Consider the following 19,839-nt stretch of genomic DNA (forward strand, 5'->3'; position numbering starts at 1 on the left):
TCTAATTTAGATATTCATCTCTCTTTTCTTTTCTGTAAGGTTGGCTGTGGAATTCTGCTTTGAGTGGCGTACACTGGTGAAGTGTCAAGTTGGTTTTGCTTCAGGAGATGTTAAAGCTGCTGAGATAGGCTACTGTAATTCAACGCTGGGTTCTATGATGTGTGCCTTTCCTTGAGTTCATATATAAAGACTTAGACACTTTAACTCATTTATTATTATCCATAATGCATCAATGAAACTGTGGCTCTCTGAGAGGTTTTGTATTTATTTGTATTTCCCTGTTGTAAATTTTTATGTTGCTAATTTCTTATAGTAATGCATCACAAAACTTGAAAATTTGCAGGCTTAACCAATTTATAAATAATGTGCTCATGTTCAGCCTATCTTAAAAAAAAAAAAAAAAAAAAAAAAAAAAAAAAAAAAATCACAGAAAACCACCACCAACAAAAAACAAAAGAAACACTGACCTCTATGAGGTATTTATTGTGCAATAACTGATACACTTTGAGAGCTTGAAACAACCAATAATTGTTTCCACTGCTGTTACTTAGTGCCACTTCAAAGGAAGGAAAATTTCCTGTTGTAAAAATTGCTGTTAATTTTTGGAGTGGTTACTATTAGCAGAGTGGTTGAATGACATGAGGTTACTTAAAACTACTTAAAGTTCTGACACTGAAAGCCTTATCTTTATGTAAAAGACAACTTTTAACTAATTTTATTTGCTTCCTTACTGTTTGCCTATCTTGTAGAAAAGTACCTTCTTTTAAGCTTTGCTTTTTTGTCTTTGTGTTGACTGCTCTCAGTCATTCCAAGAAATTTTCTTCTGCTTTGTATTAAGAAAATGCAATAAAAAATACTGATATTCTGAAAGCAATTAGGACGTGCAACTTGTAATGGATGAGTGACCTTGCTTGTATTGTGGGGAAAATGGAAAAAAGATTTGTTTCCTTCCCTATCCCTCACAGATTCTATTTTCAGTTAGCCTAGCAAACATGTGTTTGTTCCAATGGAGAAAATTGGAAAGTCATTGGAAGCCTTATGTGGTCAAATAGACATTCAGTGGATATGTAATATCCCATAGTGCTGTGCTAGGAATGTACTTTTTCCATTGCCACCTCCAGCAACTAACTCTTCATACTGTGTCAAGGTCTTTAATCAAGAATAGTTTCAAATGTAACAATATTATATGATAAAGTTTGATTTTTAATTGTTAGGAAGACATGCAAGGGCTGATTTCTCTTAAAAAAAAAAACAAACAAAAAAAACAAAAACCAACAAACATGTATATTAAACCAATAAAATATTTATTTTGCCTATAATCTGTGTGTTTTTCTGTAATTTATTGTGCATGTGTTGTTATTCTTAAGCAAAGTAAGTTATGTAGATTTGATCACACAGTACCTAGGATGAAGAATGGTAGAAAGCGTGGGACCTAGGCTTCAGAAAGCTTTCAGAAATGAGAGAGATAAATTGGAGAGAAATATTGGCAGTTAAACCAAACTCTTGAAGTTGTTGGCTCCTGTTGTGACTCTCAAGAATTTGCTTGGGCTCTGCTTCTCCTTAGAATTACTGAGTAGCGCCAGGACTTTCTTGAAAAACTCATGGTGAACATTAAAACATAAACTCTAGCAGCACTTATGCTTGGCAATTTGTACAGGGTTGCAAGTTGCAGTAGATTTCTGCTATCCTTTGCAGCTTGTGTGAGGATGTAGCTTCACTCCTAATGCCACCCAGAGAACCCCCAGCAAGACTCCAGCGCTGCAACCAGAGGTTGCAAATACGTAAGACCAGAACATACCCAACTAGCTGGTGCCTCAAAAGCTCTCCTTGTCCCCCAGCCAGATTAATTAACATACCCTGCACTAAAGTGAATTTTGTATCTGGGCACTACCCAGTGGCATTCCAAGTAAAGTGGCAACTATGGCTCTGATGGAGCATTGGAGTAGAGCATGCCAGGAGCTGGTGACCATCAAGGTCAGGCTGCCAGAAGCATCCTCTGTGGGCAAGGCAACCCAGCCTCTGCCTTTACAAGAGAAGTCACTTATATACCTGATTCCAAGGTAGCTGGGTCTCACTGGCTTGGAGCTCATAGGAATATTCAATCTCAGCAACTCCGAGTCTAATGTTTAATATATCCTGAGACACAAAAGCTGGTGACAACTTTTCATTCAGCTGATGGAAGGCAGATTTGTGAGGTTCTGGCATAATTTAAAATAAACATTTCAAATCACATTTCTAAATCTGTACTGCAACCAGTGAATATCCAAACATTTCATTTTCCATAATCCATAAGTGGTAGGTTTCTGCCATACTTAAATACACCACCATCTAATATTTTGAGTGGCATTTGTGTAGACACAGGAAAGCTTATAAACATCTATTTTAAAACAAAACTGTAGTGTAACTCATGTTAAGCTGAACTGATACCAAGCTCTCTATTGACATTTCTGCTCACGCCATAGGAATGGCTGTCATTATTGTTGGACACATGCCTAACCTGGGTGCCTTGCCCTTTAGTAACGTCAATTCAGCTGTAATTTTTTTCTTTTTCTTAGTGATTGAAACTGCTACTTTCCCCACAAATTAATGTTGTCTTTTTTTCAGCCAGGCTGCAATTTGATATGAATTCTATGCAGTTTGAAACAGCTGTTGCAGTGGCTGATAAATACTGCTCAATTTTGCTGTGAATAAAGCCAGCAGTAATGCCAGAGAAATTTTGGATGCCTTTCCTAGACATTATTGTGACGGCAGTCTTTGTGACTGTCATTGGCTGCAGGGAATGAAAGGCAAGGAAAATGTAAAAGCTGACTGCTTTCTTTGGGTACAGGACAGTTCTGTCTCTATTGGTAGTGCTGCAAATAGACAATTAGTATGTTAGACCTCTGCTGAAATTGGGTGGTGACATCTTGGCATTTGGGAGCTGAGGCAGGCAGCTGGGGCCACAGAGCCTCACACACTGCTGGGCTTCGTGCTGCATGGCCTGTGAACTGCTGCTGGGCTGCACGAAGCACTGTACGCTAGACCTGGGATGGAAAGTACTGAGGATGACAGTCAGCTGGGGTAACTAGGAAGGGAGGATCCTGTGGCTGGTAGGCTCTGCAGCTCTGCTTGGAGAGAGGGCTCAGTGTGGTCCTGCATCTACAAAAAGAAATGAAGGACTCGAAGCTTTTCCATATTCTTCTGCTGACTAAAGCCTTCACAGAGAGGATGCTGCCCTATATCTTCTGTTTTCTTTCAAAACACATGGAGTGCAAGCTCCTGTTTTTGAGACAAGAGAAGATCAAGAAGATGCTTCAAGACATATGATTCAGAAGCAGCATTTTTCTCCAATTGCAGTCTCTTTTAAGGTGAGAATTCAGACCTCCTTGATACAATCCAACTGCAAATGCTAACTAGTATTACTCTACTGAGTCTTGCTAGGCAGCATTTGTACTGCCTCTGGATTTCATGTACTGCTGGAAAAAAGTAATAAAAATGGCTTACACGTAAAATATTCAATAGGTTTGAACATTTTGGTTCATCTATTTCAGAGATCAATCAATTTCAATGAAATTGGTCAAAGGAAGAGACCAATGAGAGAGAGGAAACAGGAACCCCAATCAGAAATGAGTAATTCAAGACAAAACTTGCAGTGCAAAGTAACATTGTACCTAAACTTTGGAAAGTTTCTCTTTTGGAGGAGCTTCTTCAATAGGAAAGAAAAACAAACAAAAACAACAACAACAAAAAAGCAAGCTCACAAAAAGTGGATGATAACGTGAAATAGAATAACTGCTGGCTTTGGCCCAGTACAACACTTTTTTTTTTTTTCCTGAGTTAACAAGACAGTACCAAAATAACATCATTTGGTTTTCAGAAAAACAAGAAACAGACCATTTTTGCACAGTGCTTATTTACCTTGATATTCCAATGTGAATTTAGGTGTGATAGTAATCCTTTATATTCATGCTGTAGAATAAAAGTGTTCAGAATTGTCAGAAGAGAAACTGTAGCAATTAGATCAATGCCTTATTTTCTTTGCATTTAAAAACAAACAAACAACAACAACAACAAAAAACTTGCTAATTGCAAAGAAGTTGTATATCTTTCAGTTCTAAGTAGATACTTGCTGAGTGATGGAGGCTATTATATACAGAAACATCCTCTCTTTTTTTAAGCAGTGTAAAACAGGAAAGCCTGGACAATGGTCAAGTGATTAATGATTAAATTATAGCAATGAGAAGACAGCATGGCAGAAAGCAAAAATTATCTGAGCAGGTGAGTGGCTATTCAGCCCATTGTGGTACAGATACCTACTTGCACAGCATAGTTTTTTGTAAACTTTTGTCAGTGTTTATATAACTGCATAGAATCTCTCATTTCCCCTCCCTATCTTTAATTAATTATATAAATCAGTAGGGAGTTCTGGAGTCAACTTTTAAAGAAAGAAACTACAGAAATTTCTGTACACTTTTCTGTGTTTGGCTTTAGTTTTAGATTTTCTTTTAAAATTATAAAGGCAAGAGAAGTAATGTAGAAGGCTGTTAATGCCCTGTCCACAGATTAAACAAAGCTTAGGCAGCAATTGCTTCTAGAAGTATTCTTTAAAGATGTACTTAATTAAGTATTGTTATTATTGGAGGTGTTGCAGGAAAATTTATACATAGGCATGTTTTCACACTGACATAAGAAATGGAAAAAAATCTTAGCAGTGCAGGCTCATGAGAAGTTTGGAGCTCAGTCACAGTTTACAACATAAGAGCAACCATAGCAAATGAAACTCAAAGCAGGCCTGTTCAGTGTCTTCACTCCCACAGTGGCCAACATCAAATATTTGGGAAGAACTGAGCCTGAGGAGGTTTGAGTAGCATTTCTGCCCTTCCTGCTATGAGCAGCCAGAGGATCTGGATTTCCTGGCCAGCAGTGGAATCCTTGATGGATTTCTTTTCCACTAATTGCTTTTTCTAGTGCATGTATAGTTTTGGTGTCTACAGCATCCTGTGGTGATGAGCTCCACAGTTTAAGCCCACCTTGAACAGAGACAGGATAGTTATTTGAGCCAAGCCCTTAATAATTCCACTACGTACCTTCTGGTTCTGCTGCTGTTTCAGGCCCTGTGGGGCAGCACCCCAATGGAAAAGGCATCAGTTGCAGTGGGGTCACCTTTAATACCTAGCTTGTCCCTGCTCATGGAGCTGATCTGTTCCTTCTGCTCCTGATGCTCATGTAAGTAACAACAAGTGATGGTTCCCCAGCTCCTGAGGGTTGTCCCAGCTGGATGTCTCTGGGAGTTGCAACTGCTGCCATGGGAGTGCTGTAGACATCACCTCTGAGGGTCACTATAACTTCTCAACATCTAACAAGTCCTTGGAGGTGGAGGAGAAGTCAAGAAAGAACAAAAAATGCATATATATCAAACTCAAAAATCAGAATTTTAAAACTTGTTGTGTATTTGTTCTACTGAGCTTTTATTGCTCAGCTGATGACTTTTTGTTGTCATTACAGCAGTCTTTGTACACTGAGTTTTCTAACCCAGACTCTGAAGCTGTAAGAGCTCATTTCCTGTTCAACTTCCCCGTCCTCTTTAAACTTTTGTTTAAAAATATTATGGTATAAACTCAGTTTTATATCTCATTTGTTTAGTTCAATGTTACAGTCAACTTTTGCATCAAAGACTTAATATGGGAATCAGCTAATGTAATTTGATTATAACATCTATGCAAGCTGTCCACAGTCATTTTGTTTATTGAAAAATGTGTTAGATTTACTTTCTCCCTGATAAGGAAGTGAACTCCAACATGACTTCCTCCTGAAATTCCTCTGTAAACCCATTACCAGAATGTTAGTCTCTGCACTACTGAACTACAGCCTGTATTAGATATAGATCTTCAGACTTCATAAACAGGTTATGTCCGTACCATTAATGCAGCCTGTTTCCTGTGCTTGGGATGTGCTGATTCTATGGACGGCAGTACTTACCAGTAAATGTTTGTACATTACTTGGTGGTTGGGAGAGTAGTAAGCCCCAGGGGAAGGTTTGAATAGGTAGATCAGTTCTTACCTCCTCAGGTCAAGGTAGCTTTAAACTGATGATGATTACAGTCATACTGCTAAGGAGTGATTATCTCAAGGAGAAATAATAAACAAAATTAGCAGTATTTTTTACTTACTGAGCTTTATGAATCCATGTATGCCGTTACTGCTGAGCAAAGCCTGGTGTTTGAGGTACAGAGTGCTGTTGGCAGATCTACATTAGGCTGTTAGTAGGCCCACAGCTCTTTTGGTTCTTCATCCTGACTTACCTGCAGCAGCACTTGCTGCTCACAAAGCAGATGTGATCTCATACATTTGTATTTTCTGTGTATGAATATCAGGCTGTTTCCAGTTGTTGAGTGGGAGCAACTCTGACAGCAACACCTGTATTTAACTATTTGAAAGGGAACTTTCAGAGCCCTTTTGGATACGCTAGTGCTTATTATTGAAAGGCTTGCATCTGATTTTAGCAGGTTGACTTCAGAGGCAGCTCCAGGTCTTGCTCTGCACCAGGCCAGTGCTGTGGTAATCTTTGATCACAGCAGAGAGGCTGAGGCATATTGCTGATACAGCCAGAATTGTACAGAGTGTGAGACAGAGCCCACCAAGTTCCCTCCCCAACAGCCCGAGCCCTTGTCTGTGAAGCAGTTAGAAGCCTGTTCTTATATAGTAGAGAAAATAGACAGGAGCTGTGAGTGCTTTGATAGCTCATCATGACAGCAGGGAATATTAAAGTGTATTGGTTCATAACAGGACCTAGTGAACGACACTGAAAGGAAAGATTATAGACAGTTATTATTTTTTTCCGTGACAGTTTTAGCTGAATCATGAAGGAATTCAAAACACTGTGGAGAGTGCACTAAAAACAGAAGATGAGCTAAAAGGATTTGGCAGCACTTAAATGCATTTCAGCTCTTCCCCAGACTGTGATGTAGACTATAGAAAAATGCAAGCACACTCTGCCTGGAGACTATGCTGCAAATTAGGTGTAAGAGTGAGCTGATGCAGTAATCCTGAAATGCTATATCTGGCTGCTCTCTGAAATATGCCTCTTCTACTATTTAAAATATACTCCTATTGTTGTAGTGAGGAAGTCTGGGCAGCCAGCTCCCAGGCAGTGCAGAGAGAAGAGCAGCTGAGGCTGGTACCTCCATGCTGCACCACAGGCTTTTTCCTGCTAGGCCTGACATTCTTTTAGGGCCCCGTCCCTCTGTCCTGTCCTGCTCTTGCTGTCTGGCTCTCCCCTCAGCATGCCAAGGAGTATATTTTTTGTTTTATTTCTTCATACAGCTATTGAGCTTGTTTCTCACACACTAGTCCTAGCAACAGCTTTGGGATTTGATCCCTTTACACAGGAGCATCCTGCAGTCAACAGCTGAACACCTCTGTCAGCCTTTCAGTCATTTGATGTTATAACATTCTTTTCACAGTCTGAATGTTTTTGTTGGATTTTTTTTTTCAACCGAGTTTAATATAAAAAAGATTGTTTTTGTGATTTAATAGTACAATTATACTGCTGTAACATTATTTAATACACCAAGTTTCAGAGACATCTACAGCAGGTATATTTAAGGCAACAAATCGCCTGTGTTTGAAGCTATCCTTGAAATTAGTGGCATGTCTGCTTATGAGGGTCTCGGAAAATTAGACCATCCTGAAAACCTTCCATGGTGAAGGCTGCCTGTGTCTCTCTTCCTTCACCATCAGCTCTTAGGCGTACCAGCAGAACTGCTGCAGTTGCATTCTGTCTCTTACTATCTATCTGTAGCAGTCTATGGAACAAATTGTGATTGGTCTCTGTAGGAACAGCAAAGATTTAAGAACAATTTTATGAAACACTGAGTATTACTGTTTTGTGCATTGTTGTTGTTCTGGTAAACAGAACTGAAAATCTTGCCTCAACACTGTAAATATTGCAAAATTAGCTGAGAGAGCCCAGGATAACCTGATCTCAGGTCTTTCCTCAAGCAGCAAGTAAGAACAGATACATGCAAAAAATCCCTTCCAATCAAGACTGTTCTGTGGTTCTACAATACAATTAATGCACATAAACTATAAGTATGGTTAAAAAAAATACAAGTATAGTGCACAGCTAGAATAATACAAAAATGGTTTGAAAATAGATAGCCAAAAGGTATCTAAGGAAAACATCTAAGGAAAAGAACTCACCAACACTGAGGCCTTCAGTCATGATGGGTGCTTGCTGATGTCGAGGTTCTCCTCAAGAACTCCACAAAAGAGCAATCTCCAGAAAGAAAAGCTACATTAGTGGTGGTCAGCCCTTAAATGGGATCTGGGAGAGATGGAGTCAAGCTTCACTTCCTTCTGGTATCACAGCTGAATTACCTTCAGCTCTCACAGCTGACTCATCACTTGCCTCAGATGGTTAATCAGAGTTTCAGGCTGTGATCAATAGTTTCCCTTACACTATCACAATAAATTAAATGGGAAAAATGCCAGCAATGTGGCACACTCCCTGAGCTGTTCAGTTTAGTCTCTAACTACTACTTTCCATCCTATCAGATGAATGTGTTCTACCTATCAAGTAACTCATGGTTGTTACTTGCTACATAGCTCAGTAAAGAAAGACTGTCTTCTCCAGTTCAGTTCCAGCTGTACATCTTTATTCATTCAGGCATACAACACTGAGTAGGGGGGTATGTGAGCAAATGAAATGGTTGTAGCCTGAGGGCAAAATCTGGGAAGACGGCATCAGTGGAAATTCATTACATTCTCTTTTATTTGGTCTTACAAAAGGACAGTTCTTTAGGGTTTCAACTATAATTAAATACATCCAAGGATATATTGTGAGAGAAGCAATACAGCAGCAGATAAAGGCTATTATTTTTGGTAAGAGCTCCACAACTGTGTTCTGCCCTCTAAACATCTGCTGTAAGCTACTAGATCACAGAAATGGCTTGTGCCAACCACCACAGAGCATAAGGCAAGTTGTCAAAGTTAAGTCACTGGCAATTTTTCAGGTACTGGCCATCAATTGGAATGCACTTAAGTACAAAGGAGTTCTGATTTGGATGAAGAGTGGAATTTCACTGGGTTTTATATTTGATCATTGAGTGAGTCAGGTCATCACCTTTTAGTGCATTTTCAACTCTTGGGTTACACTTAGTCCTTCATAAACTAGCTTACTTGTGTATTTGTCTGTCTTAATGGTTTTCATTTGCATAAATCAAAGCCCTTTCTAGTTTATTCTGTTGCATACAGCTTGCACATTTTTCATACACAGGATCCCAGCTCCTTCTCCCACCTCCCATGCTGGCACAGATGGGGAAGTACTCAGCGGTTCTAGAATAAACCTGTGATGAACTGTGGAAATCCTTAACACTTTCAGTGGCCAGAACTAGAAGTGCATTTTCAGATTCCTTTGAGTTTTGGTGATGTTCAGCCTCAGCTCTGAATTCTGCTGCTCCTGTGTTTGCTTACTGCAGCCTGTCAGAGTCAGGCTCAAGTTGTTATTCTTCTCCGTGTGTCCCACCTGTTTGCTCTGGTGGCTGGTTGGAGATCTACTGAAGAGAGTTCATGGAGCTCCCAAAAAAACTGATAGAAATTCACTTGTTCTCTGCAGGCAATCATGTGCCAGATGAAGCGCATCCTGTGATGTGCCATACCAGTCAGATTTTCCTTCTGCACCACATTTTCTCTGTTTTTTTCAACTGCTGGTAATGGATATCAGGAAATTGGCCCAAAGATCTTTGGCTGTGGGCTTAGAGCTGGGCTTGCAATGTGGTCTTTTGACCTGCCTACAGCATTTTCTGTTTTGGCACCAAGTACAATTTAGCTGTAGGAGCTCTGCTGTCTGCACTTTCGTGTAGTGGTTGTGAGCTCTAAGAGCTAACTTTAAAGAGACTCTAAGTGAGACTTTTAATTAATATGTAATAAAATGTGAGAATCAGGTTCAGCAGAGTATTATTAATATGATCGATCACGATATTTTCATGGTCTTAAAAGAAAGCACAGATTTTACTCCAAAGTGGGACTTAGACCCCTGAATTTTAGCCTGAGTCAACTTTACTTTTCCTAGGGTTGACAGAGGGAAAATATAATCTCCAGTAGATTCTGTGTTCCTCTTAACTAGAACAGAGTAAGACGTGTTCTAATATGTCAAGAAGGAGGGAGCCCAGATTGCTGGCTTAAAAGTGAAACTTCTCAGTATCTGAAGTTACATGAGATGGATCACAGCCTAAATCTGAGCTAGCCTAAGGTACAAATTGTACTTTGTTCACCAGATATACTTCATAAGAGTGTGGGTATCTATGTAGCGTCATCACCAAAAGTCTTCCTGGAAAAGGTTTAGAAAAAGATTTGGAAGAGCAAAAGCTATTGTGTGATATGCGAGGAGAGCAGTTCTGGCACAGTGTAACAGAGATGGAATTACTGCATCCACCCCTCCTGCTACCTCCACCCCCCAAAAACTGAAAACTTCCTGATTTGTGTTCATCAATAATTAAGAGCCCATCAGCAATACTCAGAGGGAGCTTGCATTGCACTTCTGCGCAGCCAGTTAGTAATGTACAGTGGAGAGATCCTCTCTTTCAAATCCCAGGGCTCCAGGCCATGCAATGCTAGTATTGCATTTTCAATTAGCTTCTGAGTGAATGCTTGGCATATGCAGAAGTGAACTGGTACACAATTAGCTTATTGTTCCTTTCAGCTTTGTGCTGAGAGGATCTGAAGTACTGAAGAAGAGAGGGGGGAAAAATAGCCAAGCCAGCAGCATCTCTGTGGATGTGGAACAAGGGCGCTGCTCGGTTCACACAGATCCACTTGCTAAGTCGGGAATTACAGCTGTTACTGAGGAGCACACGGCACGGGCTCTCGGGAGGGTGCTGAGGGGAGCTGCAGGCTCTGCTCTCAGGCACTCCAGGCTCTGCTCTTACCTGCCTCACCTCAGCACTGCCATGGAACCCAACAGCCCCAAAAAGATCCAGTTTGCCGTACCACTGTTTCAGAGCCAAATAGATCCTGAAGCAGCTGAGCAGGTAAGGACAACTAGTTTCTTTCACTTATTTTTGAGGGGATGGGGTGGACAGATGCAAGATATGGGGCATTAACAGGTAATATGACCTAAAATCTCTGCTTACTTATGTTAGTTTGACTACAGACTAAATGCTCTTGAGGTTATTGTGATGTCTGGATACATGCAAAGAGAGGTGGATACATGCTCTGGGCAGAATAAGCTTTCTTTGCCTTCGGAAGGTTTACTCAGTGTACATTTGCTGTACCTTTTCTATAACTGGGCTTGTGTTCTAATGCATACACTCCACTTGAATATGCATTCTCAATCAACTAAAGAATATTGTTTTTTATGTAAGCAAAGACATGAAGTTGATAAAAGTCACCTAATAGATATATTATAGAGTCCAGTTAGAAGACAACTTACTTTCTCATTTTACCATGAGAAAATGACGGTTCCATTTTACACACAGCCATTTCTTCAGTTATCTCCCATATTTCACACGATTATTACAGAGTCTTATGTGATTGTTAATGTGTTTTAATTATTTGAAATATGTATAAGTGTAAGAATGTGCCTAGATGTGGAATTATGTATGCATGAAATTAATATGTGTACCATTTATGTTTTGAATCACATACAGATAGAGGTAAAATATATATATATAGCAATACAGCAGACTGTGTAGGAAAAGATGTCTGGTATTCTGAACAGCTATGCACAGATGTACACAAAGAAGGACACACAGACTTAGAAGAAATACTGGATAAGTCATAATTAGGTCACCCAGTATATTTGTCTCAGTGCAAGTCTTTCTTGACACTCACTTCTATTTTGGTGAGTCTCCTTTTAGTTAATATCAGGGGAGTATTATAACCTTGACAGTTCTGCGTTAGTAGCTATAAGGTTATTTGCACCTTTAGGACAGGTATCTTGTTTCTTGAACGTTTGGATGTCATGGCTCTTAAAAGGCAGCTGCTTTTGCTGGAAAATGATGTGTGAGTGACCACTGAATGGAGAAGTGCTAGAAGGGTGCAGGAGAGAACTGCTGCCAGTCTTCATTTTGTCCATAGGTATTTCAGAGCTGCGCTTATGGTGAAGTCCTGCAATTAATTCCATCAGGATGTGTTCTGACATTTTTCTGAACCCTGTGAGAATCTTAGGATTTGGATTCATTCCCATGGCTTTTGAAGTGCTATGCCCCAAATTTTGCACAGTATTTAAGGACAAGCTTTTTTTTTTTTTTTTTTTTTTTTAATAAACGTTGAAAGATTAATTCAAGAGCCATGGGCGTGTGAGGAAATTAAACTAGCAAATGCTGCTGCCAGCTACATTTGCTCTAATCTGGAATAACCCTGTTAAACCCGATGATGTAATTTTCCATTTACCCCTTTGAAAGCAAAATTTGAACCCAGCTCACTACAGATGTTGGCTCAGCAACTGAAAAAGCACAAACACAATGACACTGAGCATTTGCGTGAGAATGGTTTCTATCTTAAATACTCCTGGTCACTCTCTTAAATTCAATAGAATATTGATATAGCCTTAAGGTTTTAGTGTAGCAACTTTCAGTGCAAATATGTCCATTATAAGAAGGTATTCCAATGTCATGTAGTTCAGCCAGTGTTAATGGAACAAAAAAGCTTCACCAAATAAACTTTGAATAAGAAGAATTGCATACAATCCCTATTCAGGATCATATATTGATAGGTAAATATCTAATATTTCCAAAGGACACTGTGCCATATTTTGAAAGTCTTGAGTATTTTCTTCAGTTGAAGAATAATAACACCACCTCTGGCCACAGTTTAGAAATACGGATTCATCGTAGGACTTACATGCAATATCAACTCTTGCTTATGCTTACAAAATACTGATTTTAATAATTACTAATGAAACTTGCACCACAAGTAGGCATTTGAATATATAAGCTCACCAGCTACTGCAATTATTTTCATGCAGCAAAGTCAATATTTTGAGATACGGCTGAAACACATCAGTAATATGCATCCATAAACTGATTAAAGGTGACTGCAAATCACAAAGGTACTTTGAAGGGCTCTCTACCATGCTTTGGCTTTCCGTGCACAAGTAGCAGCATGACCCCAGTCACTGTCAGTCCAGAAGAACAGTGAGAAAGACAGAAGTTTTTTTAATGTTTGTTGTTGTTACTGCTGTTTTCAACTTGACTTGATTTACTCTCAGAAGGACATGAGGTGGGTTGTCTGCTTTGCTTTGAGTGTGAAGTGGTGAGTGGTCCCTGATAGTTCTTGGTTTCTGTATGTTATAGATAAGGAAAAGAAGGCCTACACCAGCATCACTTGTCATCATGAATGAACATGTGCCCCCAGGTAAGTGCCTGCACACCATCTAAACTATTGAATTTGTATACTCGATTCTCTGCAAATTGGTTTTATTAACTACACTTTAAAAATCCATCATTATTTTCATAGCACTAAACATAAAACGGGAACTATTCAAAGTAAAACCCACAAACCTCTGTGAACACTGACTACTATATGATGTCAGTATTATCAGGATTTTATACTTTGTAATTTTCTGCAGTATGCATGAGAAGGGTAAACAGGACCCTGATGCAGAACTTCCACAGGACTTTGCTTTCCCTTGGTGAATGAGGTGGAGACCTATGCAGTTGTAGTGTTGATTTTTCAGACTCTAGAGATGCTAGAATGGCTCCAATTTTTGCTAATTCAGCAAAGGAAATTGCATTGTAGAACAGGTTGTTCTCCAGTTTTTTGATGTCTGTTCTCACTATTCCTTTTCAAAAACAAAAAAAAAAAAAGAGTATTTTCATCTGAGACTCTTCTCAAAGTTCCTCTGTGAGGTGGGACAATATGAGGTTGCAAAACACTTTATCAGGTAAACGTGACTTGAAAAAAACTAATGTGTGATAAGCTGGTTAATAAGCATAAGTGACAGAGCTCTGAAAAAACAAATTTCAAGAAAAACTCCTCAAGACATAGCCCATTTTAAACATTACTTACTTCATATCCAGCTTTTCCTCTATGTAGCTTTCTGAACCATAGTTTTTCTGCCTTATCTCTTCATCTTCTGATCTAAAAAAAAAAAAAAAAAAAAAAAAAAACAGCTTGGGCTTTTTCTCACTTATACATCTCATAGATCATTACTGTATGCACTGGCATCTCAGTGAAATTAAACCATCTTAGCTCTTTTGGGATCTCAACTTACAGCATCATACTGATGGTCTCCTGTTCTGATTGATAATACCAGTAGATGAATTCCTGAGAACTGTGCAGAAGGAAGCATTTAAAAGCCCTGATCTTCTGGTTGTAATCAGTGCAGCATAGCACAGGTTGGGGAAGCTCAAACACATCATAAGGCTAACACTGTATTTTTTTGACACTACAAGTGACCTGTACATTTTTTAAAGAGATAATGCTGATTCTAGTTCAGAGAGTAGCAAGTTTCAGTGCCCAAGTTTTGGGCATTTCAGTTCTCAGTTATGAAAGATCTGTCTCAGATCAACTTTCCTTACATTAATGGGATCTACAATGCCTGTGTTGCTATGACTTAATTTAAAGCAAACTCACCTAGGCTGTTAATCTCTTTTGCAACTTAATTTGTACACTCTGTACCATCATATTTCCTTTTATAAATAGATACTTGGTACAGTACCAAATCAAAACCAAACAGAGAATAAGAACTCTTTCTAATTTGCAGGAAATGTTAGTGTAAACAAAGTGGTGCATATCTGTTATCTCCTTTCCTGCAATGTTCATAATAAACCTTTAAATAAATCATTTTTATTATCAGTTAAGATTGCTAAAAGTATCAGTCAACTTCCATGAAAACACAAGAGCAAACATTCACCCACTTCACTTGCATATATTTATTCTTTCATATATTACCCCTCTTACTAGGCACTAATATCAATGAAGATATCAGGTTAAATCTTGTCTTGTTGCTTTTTAAAATTTTCTACCTATTCAGCTTTATAAGTACCTTCATTTTCCTGTACCACACCATGTGGTTTATGCATGAGCATGTGTGTACATTTCCACATGGTGTGCTTGACATGGGCAAAAGATTTGAAAGGAAGGTGCACACGCTGCTATGTAAACCCGCTGAATACAAGATCTGCACTGCTAATTTGGAGGGACAGACAATAGCTTTACAATGAAAGTATAAATAGTGAATAAACTCATTAGGGACGTGATCTCAAAACTTGTGGGAGAATTTCCAAAATTATTGTATACCTTCATCTTTCAGAGCAGTCAGCAAGTCCTAGAGGCTCTTGCCACCTTGCTGTTGGCCTCCCTACTGGGTTTCAAACAAGTTCAACAGTATGATGAATAATGATTCATCTACAAAAATGTTTAATTCCTCTCTGCACGTTTGCATATATAAAAAAGTAAAAAAGTAAGAGTGCTAACTTGACACTGCTATAATTTTCATTAGAAGCATGATTCCCTGAATCAATTAGGAAACTGAGCAGCAGAAAACGTAAGTGATATTGTCAAAGCCAAAAGTTAAATTAGAACTGGGCTTAACCAAAATCCAGTTTCCTGAATTTTACGCATTGAAGTACTCCAATTACCTCATTAGAGCAAACAGAGAAAAATACACTTCCAAGGGCTTCAAATGTGTGTTCCAGTGCAATCCTGAAAGTTTAGATGCACTCAGTGTTCACTCAAATTATCTAAACTTATTTTATAAAACAGGGAGAGACTTTTTCTAAGAAACAGGCTTTTCTATTTTCTTCTTCTGCATCTGCTCTTGATTGCTGAGTGAAAAAAAAAAGCAGCATTTTTGTGGTATTCTGGATCCAGAGCCATCTGGAAACCAGAAGATAGTAAAATGTATTTAGAAGTATAATAAATGCAGTTTGAATTGTGTCATATATAGATCTCAAAGTTGTTTTCTTGTAAGTCTCCTCACCCATCCCTAATGTCTACAACAGACTTGACAGGAATCTGTCTTCACATATGTAGATAAGAGTCGTTTTGCCACAAAGTGAAGATGGAGTGGCTACTAAGGATAAGTCATTTTAAGCCGATGACAGCTACTCTAAAACTGTAAGAAGAATTTGCTTGGCTTTCTTGCTTCCAAGGAGTCTGTAAGGGCCAGACCACACTGGATGATTTAAAGACAGGTGGTAAATGTGACTGCAGATATGTGGCTGCTAATATTCATCCCAGACTATTGGTGCATTGATTGGTGCATTTTCTCCTGCTCACTCTGGTTGAAATCATATATGATAAATGCAAAGTCAGCAGAAGAGGAATTTGAATAGCAACAGCACTGATAATTATTGTCATGGACAAAGTGGGCTTGTGAAGCAACAAAACAATGAAAAAAACTTTTTTCTCAGAGGTCTTTTCCAGTCTTAATGATTCTATGATCTGAACAGAAAATCTTACACTAGAAGGATCAAGACTCAAATTATGAAGTTAGTTACCCCTATTGTGATTCAGTTGCCATCAACTGAGCTCTATCTTCTGGAAATCTGATGTTTGATTTCATAATATCCAGTCAGTTTTAATGTTATTTGAAATTACAAGACCCATTTACTATCTATGAGAGCAAAGATAAATGTTACTAAGAGGAATGTTCAGTATCTGTTTCAGTATGTTCAGTACCTGTATGCAGGGTGCCTGTATGGGCTACTGGGGTAACCCAGTCATATCCTGTTATAACCACAGTTGTTTATCCCTATGCTTTAAAAAATGGACACAAGCACGTGCTTAGTTTTAAAGGCACATTTGCCTTTTATCCTGCAGAAGAGCTTAATCCAAAAACTGCTAAAGCTCTCCCGCTTCCTCTTTTTCTTGGAATATCATTGGAGCCAAGATGAGAAAAAATAAAATTTCCTACCCTGAAAGCAATCATTTCTGCACTGTTACAGTATACTTACAACCTCCTGTATCCCTACTAAGTGTAGGAGAATGTATATGAAAATCAATTCTTATTATCTGAAATACAAGTATAACCATGCTTTAAACCAGCAGCATTACACAGCAGCCACTCAAATGAAAGCTGGTAATGTTGTAGGGCAGTGGCAGCTGAGGAAGGAAAATATGTCAGACCATGGGTCAGGTTTAATGCCATTAGTGCTTACTTTGATAGGAAAACAGTGCCAGTGTTCTTGCACAGCCTGTCTTTGTCACAGAGCCAAGGCCACATCAAATATTTCTGGCTGTCAGGATCTGCTCTACTTGTGTCAGAGTGCTTGGTCTTCTTGAAGGATTAGAATATAGGCAAACTTCAAGTTAAACTTCTGCATTTCTGAATTTTCTATGTATTTACAATTTCCATCTCTCTTTTCTACTCAGTTTCATGTTTTGACTTCCTTCCCCACAATGTAAATATTACTTGCTGTTTGGAAATAAAAACAGAGCAATGTATTTTGGGAATTCTCCAGAGCTGCCTTTTCATGTTGTGTGAATTGAATTTCAAGGAACCCACTGCATCTAAGTTAACTGAAGGCTGGAAATTCTAATCTGAAGGTAGGAGATCTATACTCATCCCCAGTAAGACTTACAGCCTATGTCTGGGCTTCAGCACCCTTCTGTAGCTGCCTGGATCTCTGGTGAGATGCCTCAGGGGTGGCATCAGTATTTAGTACAGCAACAAACCATGCAGACAGATGGGTGGTAGGATGAAAACTGGCCCTTATGCCTGTTGCAGTACTATGACCATGCAAAACAAACAGGTTTTTTAATGCTAAATTTGTTCTCTACCAGTTGTTAGCTTATGCTTCTAGGTAAATGAATGTGTTTTTTTCACATCTGATGATTACATTTTCTTCCAAGACAAAAGACACTTACTGAGTAGGAGAAGCATTTCTGGGCAATAGCAAATCAGCCTTGCAGTCCTGTGTGGTTGAAATAATACACACATAGTTGGAATATAGCTGGAATAGATAACCAGAAGATATCTAAGGAAAAGGACTCACCAACTCCAAGGCCTTCAGTCAAGAAAGGATGTTCACCAGTGTCAAGGCTTGCCAAGAGAACTCCACAAAGGAAAAACCTCCAGAAAGAAAAGCTACCTTAGTGGTGGTCAGCCCTTAGATGGGATCTGGAAGAGGTGGAATCAAGCTCCACCTTTTCCAGGAGCACAGTTGAATTACCTTCACCTGTGCTCCCACAGCTGACTCATGGCTTGCCTCAGATGGTTAATCAGAGGTCCAGGCTGTGATCAACCATTTCCCTTACAAGTTTTTCTCAGGCAAAAGTCTCACTGAAACTTGAGTCTGCAGAGAATTCTTGGTCTCACAGTTCATGAAAATTGATATGTTTTTCAAAAGCATGGGATCCTGGTAGGACACACTGCTTACTTTGGTTCAGGAAATAGAAAGAGAGCAAGCCAAAGAACAGCTGTTTTCAATTGCAAATTTAGGCTTCAAATGTGGTAATAGAAAAAAAACTGTCATTAACTTTTTTTGGTCTAACTACTCTGGCTTTCTATATGCTAAATTTGAATACCACTTATGCATGCTGTTTTTATTGCAGTCTAGGACTTCATGAAGGTATGGCAATAAGCAGCAACCACAGGACTAGTACAGATCTATATACCTTACTACCGACACAGAGATGCTCAGAGATCATGCTCTGCTAGTCATGGTCTTTGTGTTCCTCAGGCCAGCACTGTGAAGAGACAGCTGACACAGCGAGAAAATGAAATACAGAGAGCAGACACTGCATGAGAGATCCTAGGTGACAGAGGGATTCCTGAGCTGGAAAGAAAATGTCAGTACTTGAGAAAGCCTGCAGGTTGATGTGAGACTACAGATGTCCAGTGTCAAATTCCATCCCATTTCCTTGCCCACTTACACTGTACCTGGATGCTCCTTCGTTTGTGTTGGTTTGAATTTACTCTGCAGTTTGGGATCAGAGAGTCCCAGGGAGAAGTCGCAGCATTAGTTCCTCACACATAGGCTGCATGAGTAAGGACTCTGTGATATGACCCGAGAAAATAAAAGTTCACAGACTTAAAATAAGAAAATACATAAATAAATAAGGACAGGAAACTGTGCTTGAGTTGTTTTTAACGCAGCCCAGAGAAAACCAGCTCATGGGTTCCAAAAAGAAGCAATGAAACTTCTTTCTTTTTTTTTTTAATTTTGTGGAGAGGAAAAAAGAAAAAGCTTTTCTTAGCATCTTTCAAAGGCAAACACTCCTGCACTGGCATGGGCAGGAGGTGTGCTCTGCTTTCATGACATGGTGAGGATTTTATGTCAGCCAAAGTAGCTGTCGTGCTGCCTGCATATGGTACAGACTGCATGCTGAGGAGCAGATTTTGATTTGGCTGGGAGGAACTGAGAGCTGCTTGGCCTGACCCAGAGGTTATCACAGAGGAACACAGATGCATTTTTGCTCATTTGTTTTGAGGTCATGACCATATTGGTTCACAAATACAAAAATTTCTGGGGAACAATGTACTTGTATAAAACATATAGTCAGGAACAGTATGAAATCAGTGCTGTTCTAAATGATGCACAAGTAAGCTATATGTTTTGAGGATGGAAAAGAGCTCATAGGTTCAGGCTTTCTGTTGTTCCAAACTGGTGGACTTCAGGTGACCACTGGACCAACTTAACTGACCCAGTGAGGACCTCAGGTCAGTATTATGTCCTCACTCTTCCTTTGGCTTCTCAAGTAATTTATCCTAATAATAACATATTGTGCCTGTAAGGGTTATGGTTAAGTAAAGCGGCCTTGGGATTACTTTAATTTGCATGGAGTAACTGGTACAGTAGAGATGTACAATGACTATAAAGTGTGCTTCCTCTTTGGGTATAACATGTCAGTCCTCAGCTGCAGCTCAGTTTGAGCTTCTGCCACTTGCAGCTAAAGGCCTTAAACCTCTGC

The 19,839-nt window shown here is 39.2% G+C and overlaps 2 protein-coding genes and 1 long non-coding RNA gene across 3 annotated transcripts in view; 2 read left to right on the forward strand and 1 right to left on the reverse strand.

Moving 5' to 3' along the window:
- The window catches only part of ITPRID2 (ITPR interacting domain containing 2), a 38,870-nt gene extending 37,553 nt beyond the window's left edge, over nucleotides 1-1,317 (forward strand). Inside the window, exon 19 of the mRNA XM_072341584.1 lies at nucleotides 40-1,317. The gene's annotated coding sequence lies outside the window, so the exon portion shown is untranslated. The remainder of the gene's footprint in view (nucleotides 1-39) is intronic.
- A 9,246-nt stretch (nucleotides 1,318-10,563) lies between these two features.
- The window catches only part of PPP1R1C (protein phosphatase 1 regulatory inhibitor subunit 1C), a 41,200-nt gene continuing 31,924 nt past the window's right edge, over nucleotides 10,564-19,839 (forward strand). Inside the window, 4 exon segments of the mRNA XM_072341603.1 lie at nucleotides 10,564-10,836; nucleotides 10,838-10,869; nucleotides 10,871-11,009; nucleotides 13,275-13,335. Coding sequence (XP_072197704.1) covers nucleotides 10,756-10,836; nucleotides 10,838-10,869; nucleotides 10,871-11,009; nucleotides 13,275-13,335 — 313 coding nt within the window. The 5' untranslated portion in view covers nucleotides 10,564-10,755.
- LOC140254708 (uncharacterized) lies at nucleotides 13,386-18,923 on the reverse strand. Its single transcript, XR_011904295.1, has 4 exons — nucleotides 18,809-18,923; nucleotides 17,922-17,998; nucleotides 13,990-14,061; nucleotides 13,386-13,762 (listed from the first exon to the last, which is right to left on the reverse strand). It is a non-coding gene; the product is annotated as an uncharacterized lncRNA (long non-coding RNA).

The sequence above is a fragment of the Excalfactoria chinensis genome, chromosome 7 (assembly GCF_039878825.1).
Source record: "Excalfactoria chinensis isolate bCotChi1 chromosome 7, bCotChi1.hap2, whole genome shotgun sequence".
Lineage (NCBI taxonomy): Eukaryota > Metazoa > Chordata > Aves > Galliformes > Phasianidae > Excalfactoria > Excalfactoria chinensis.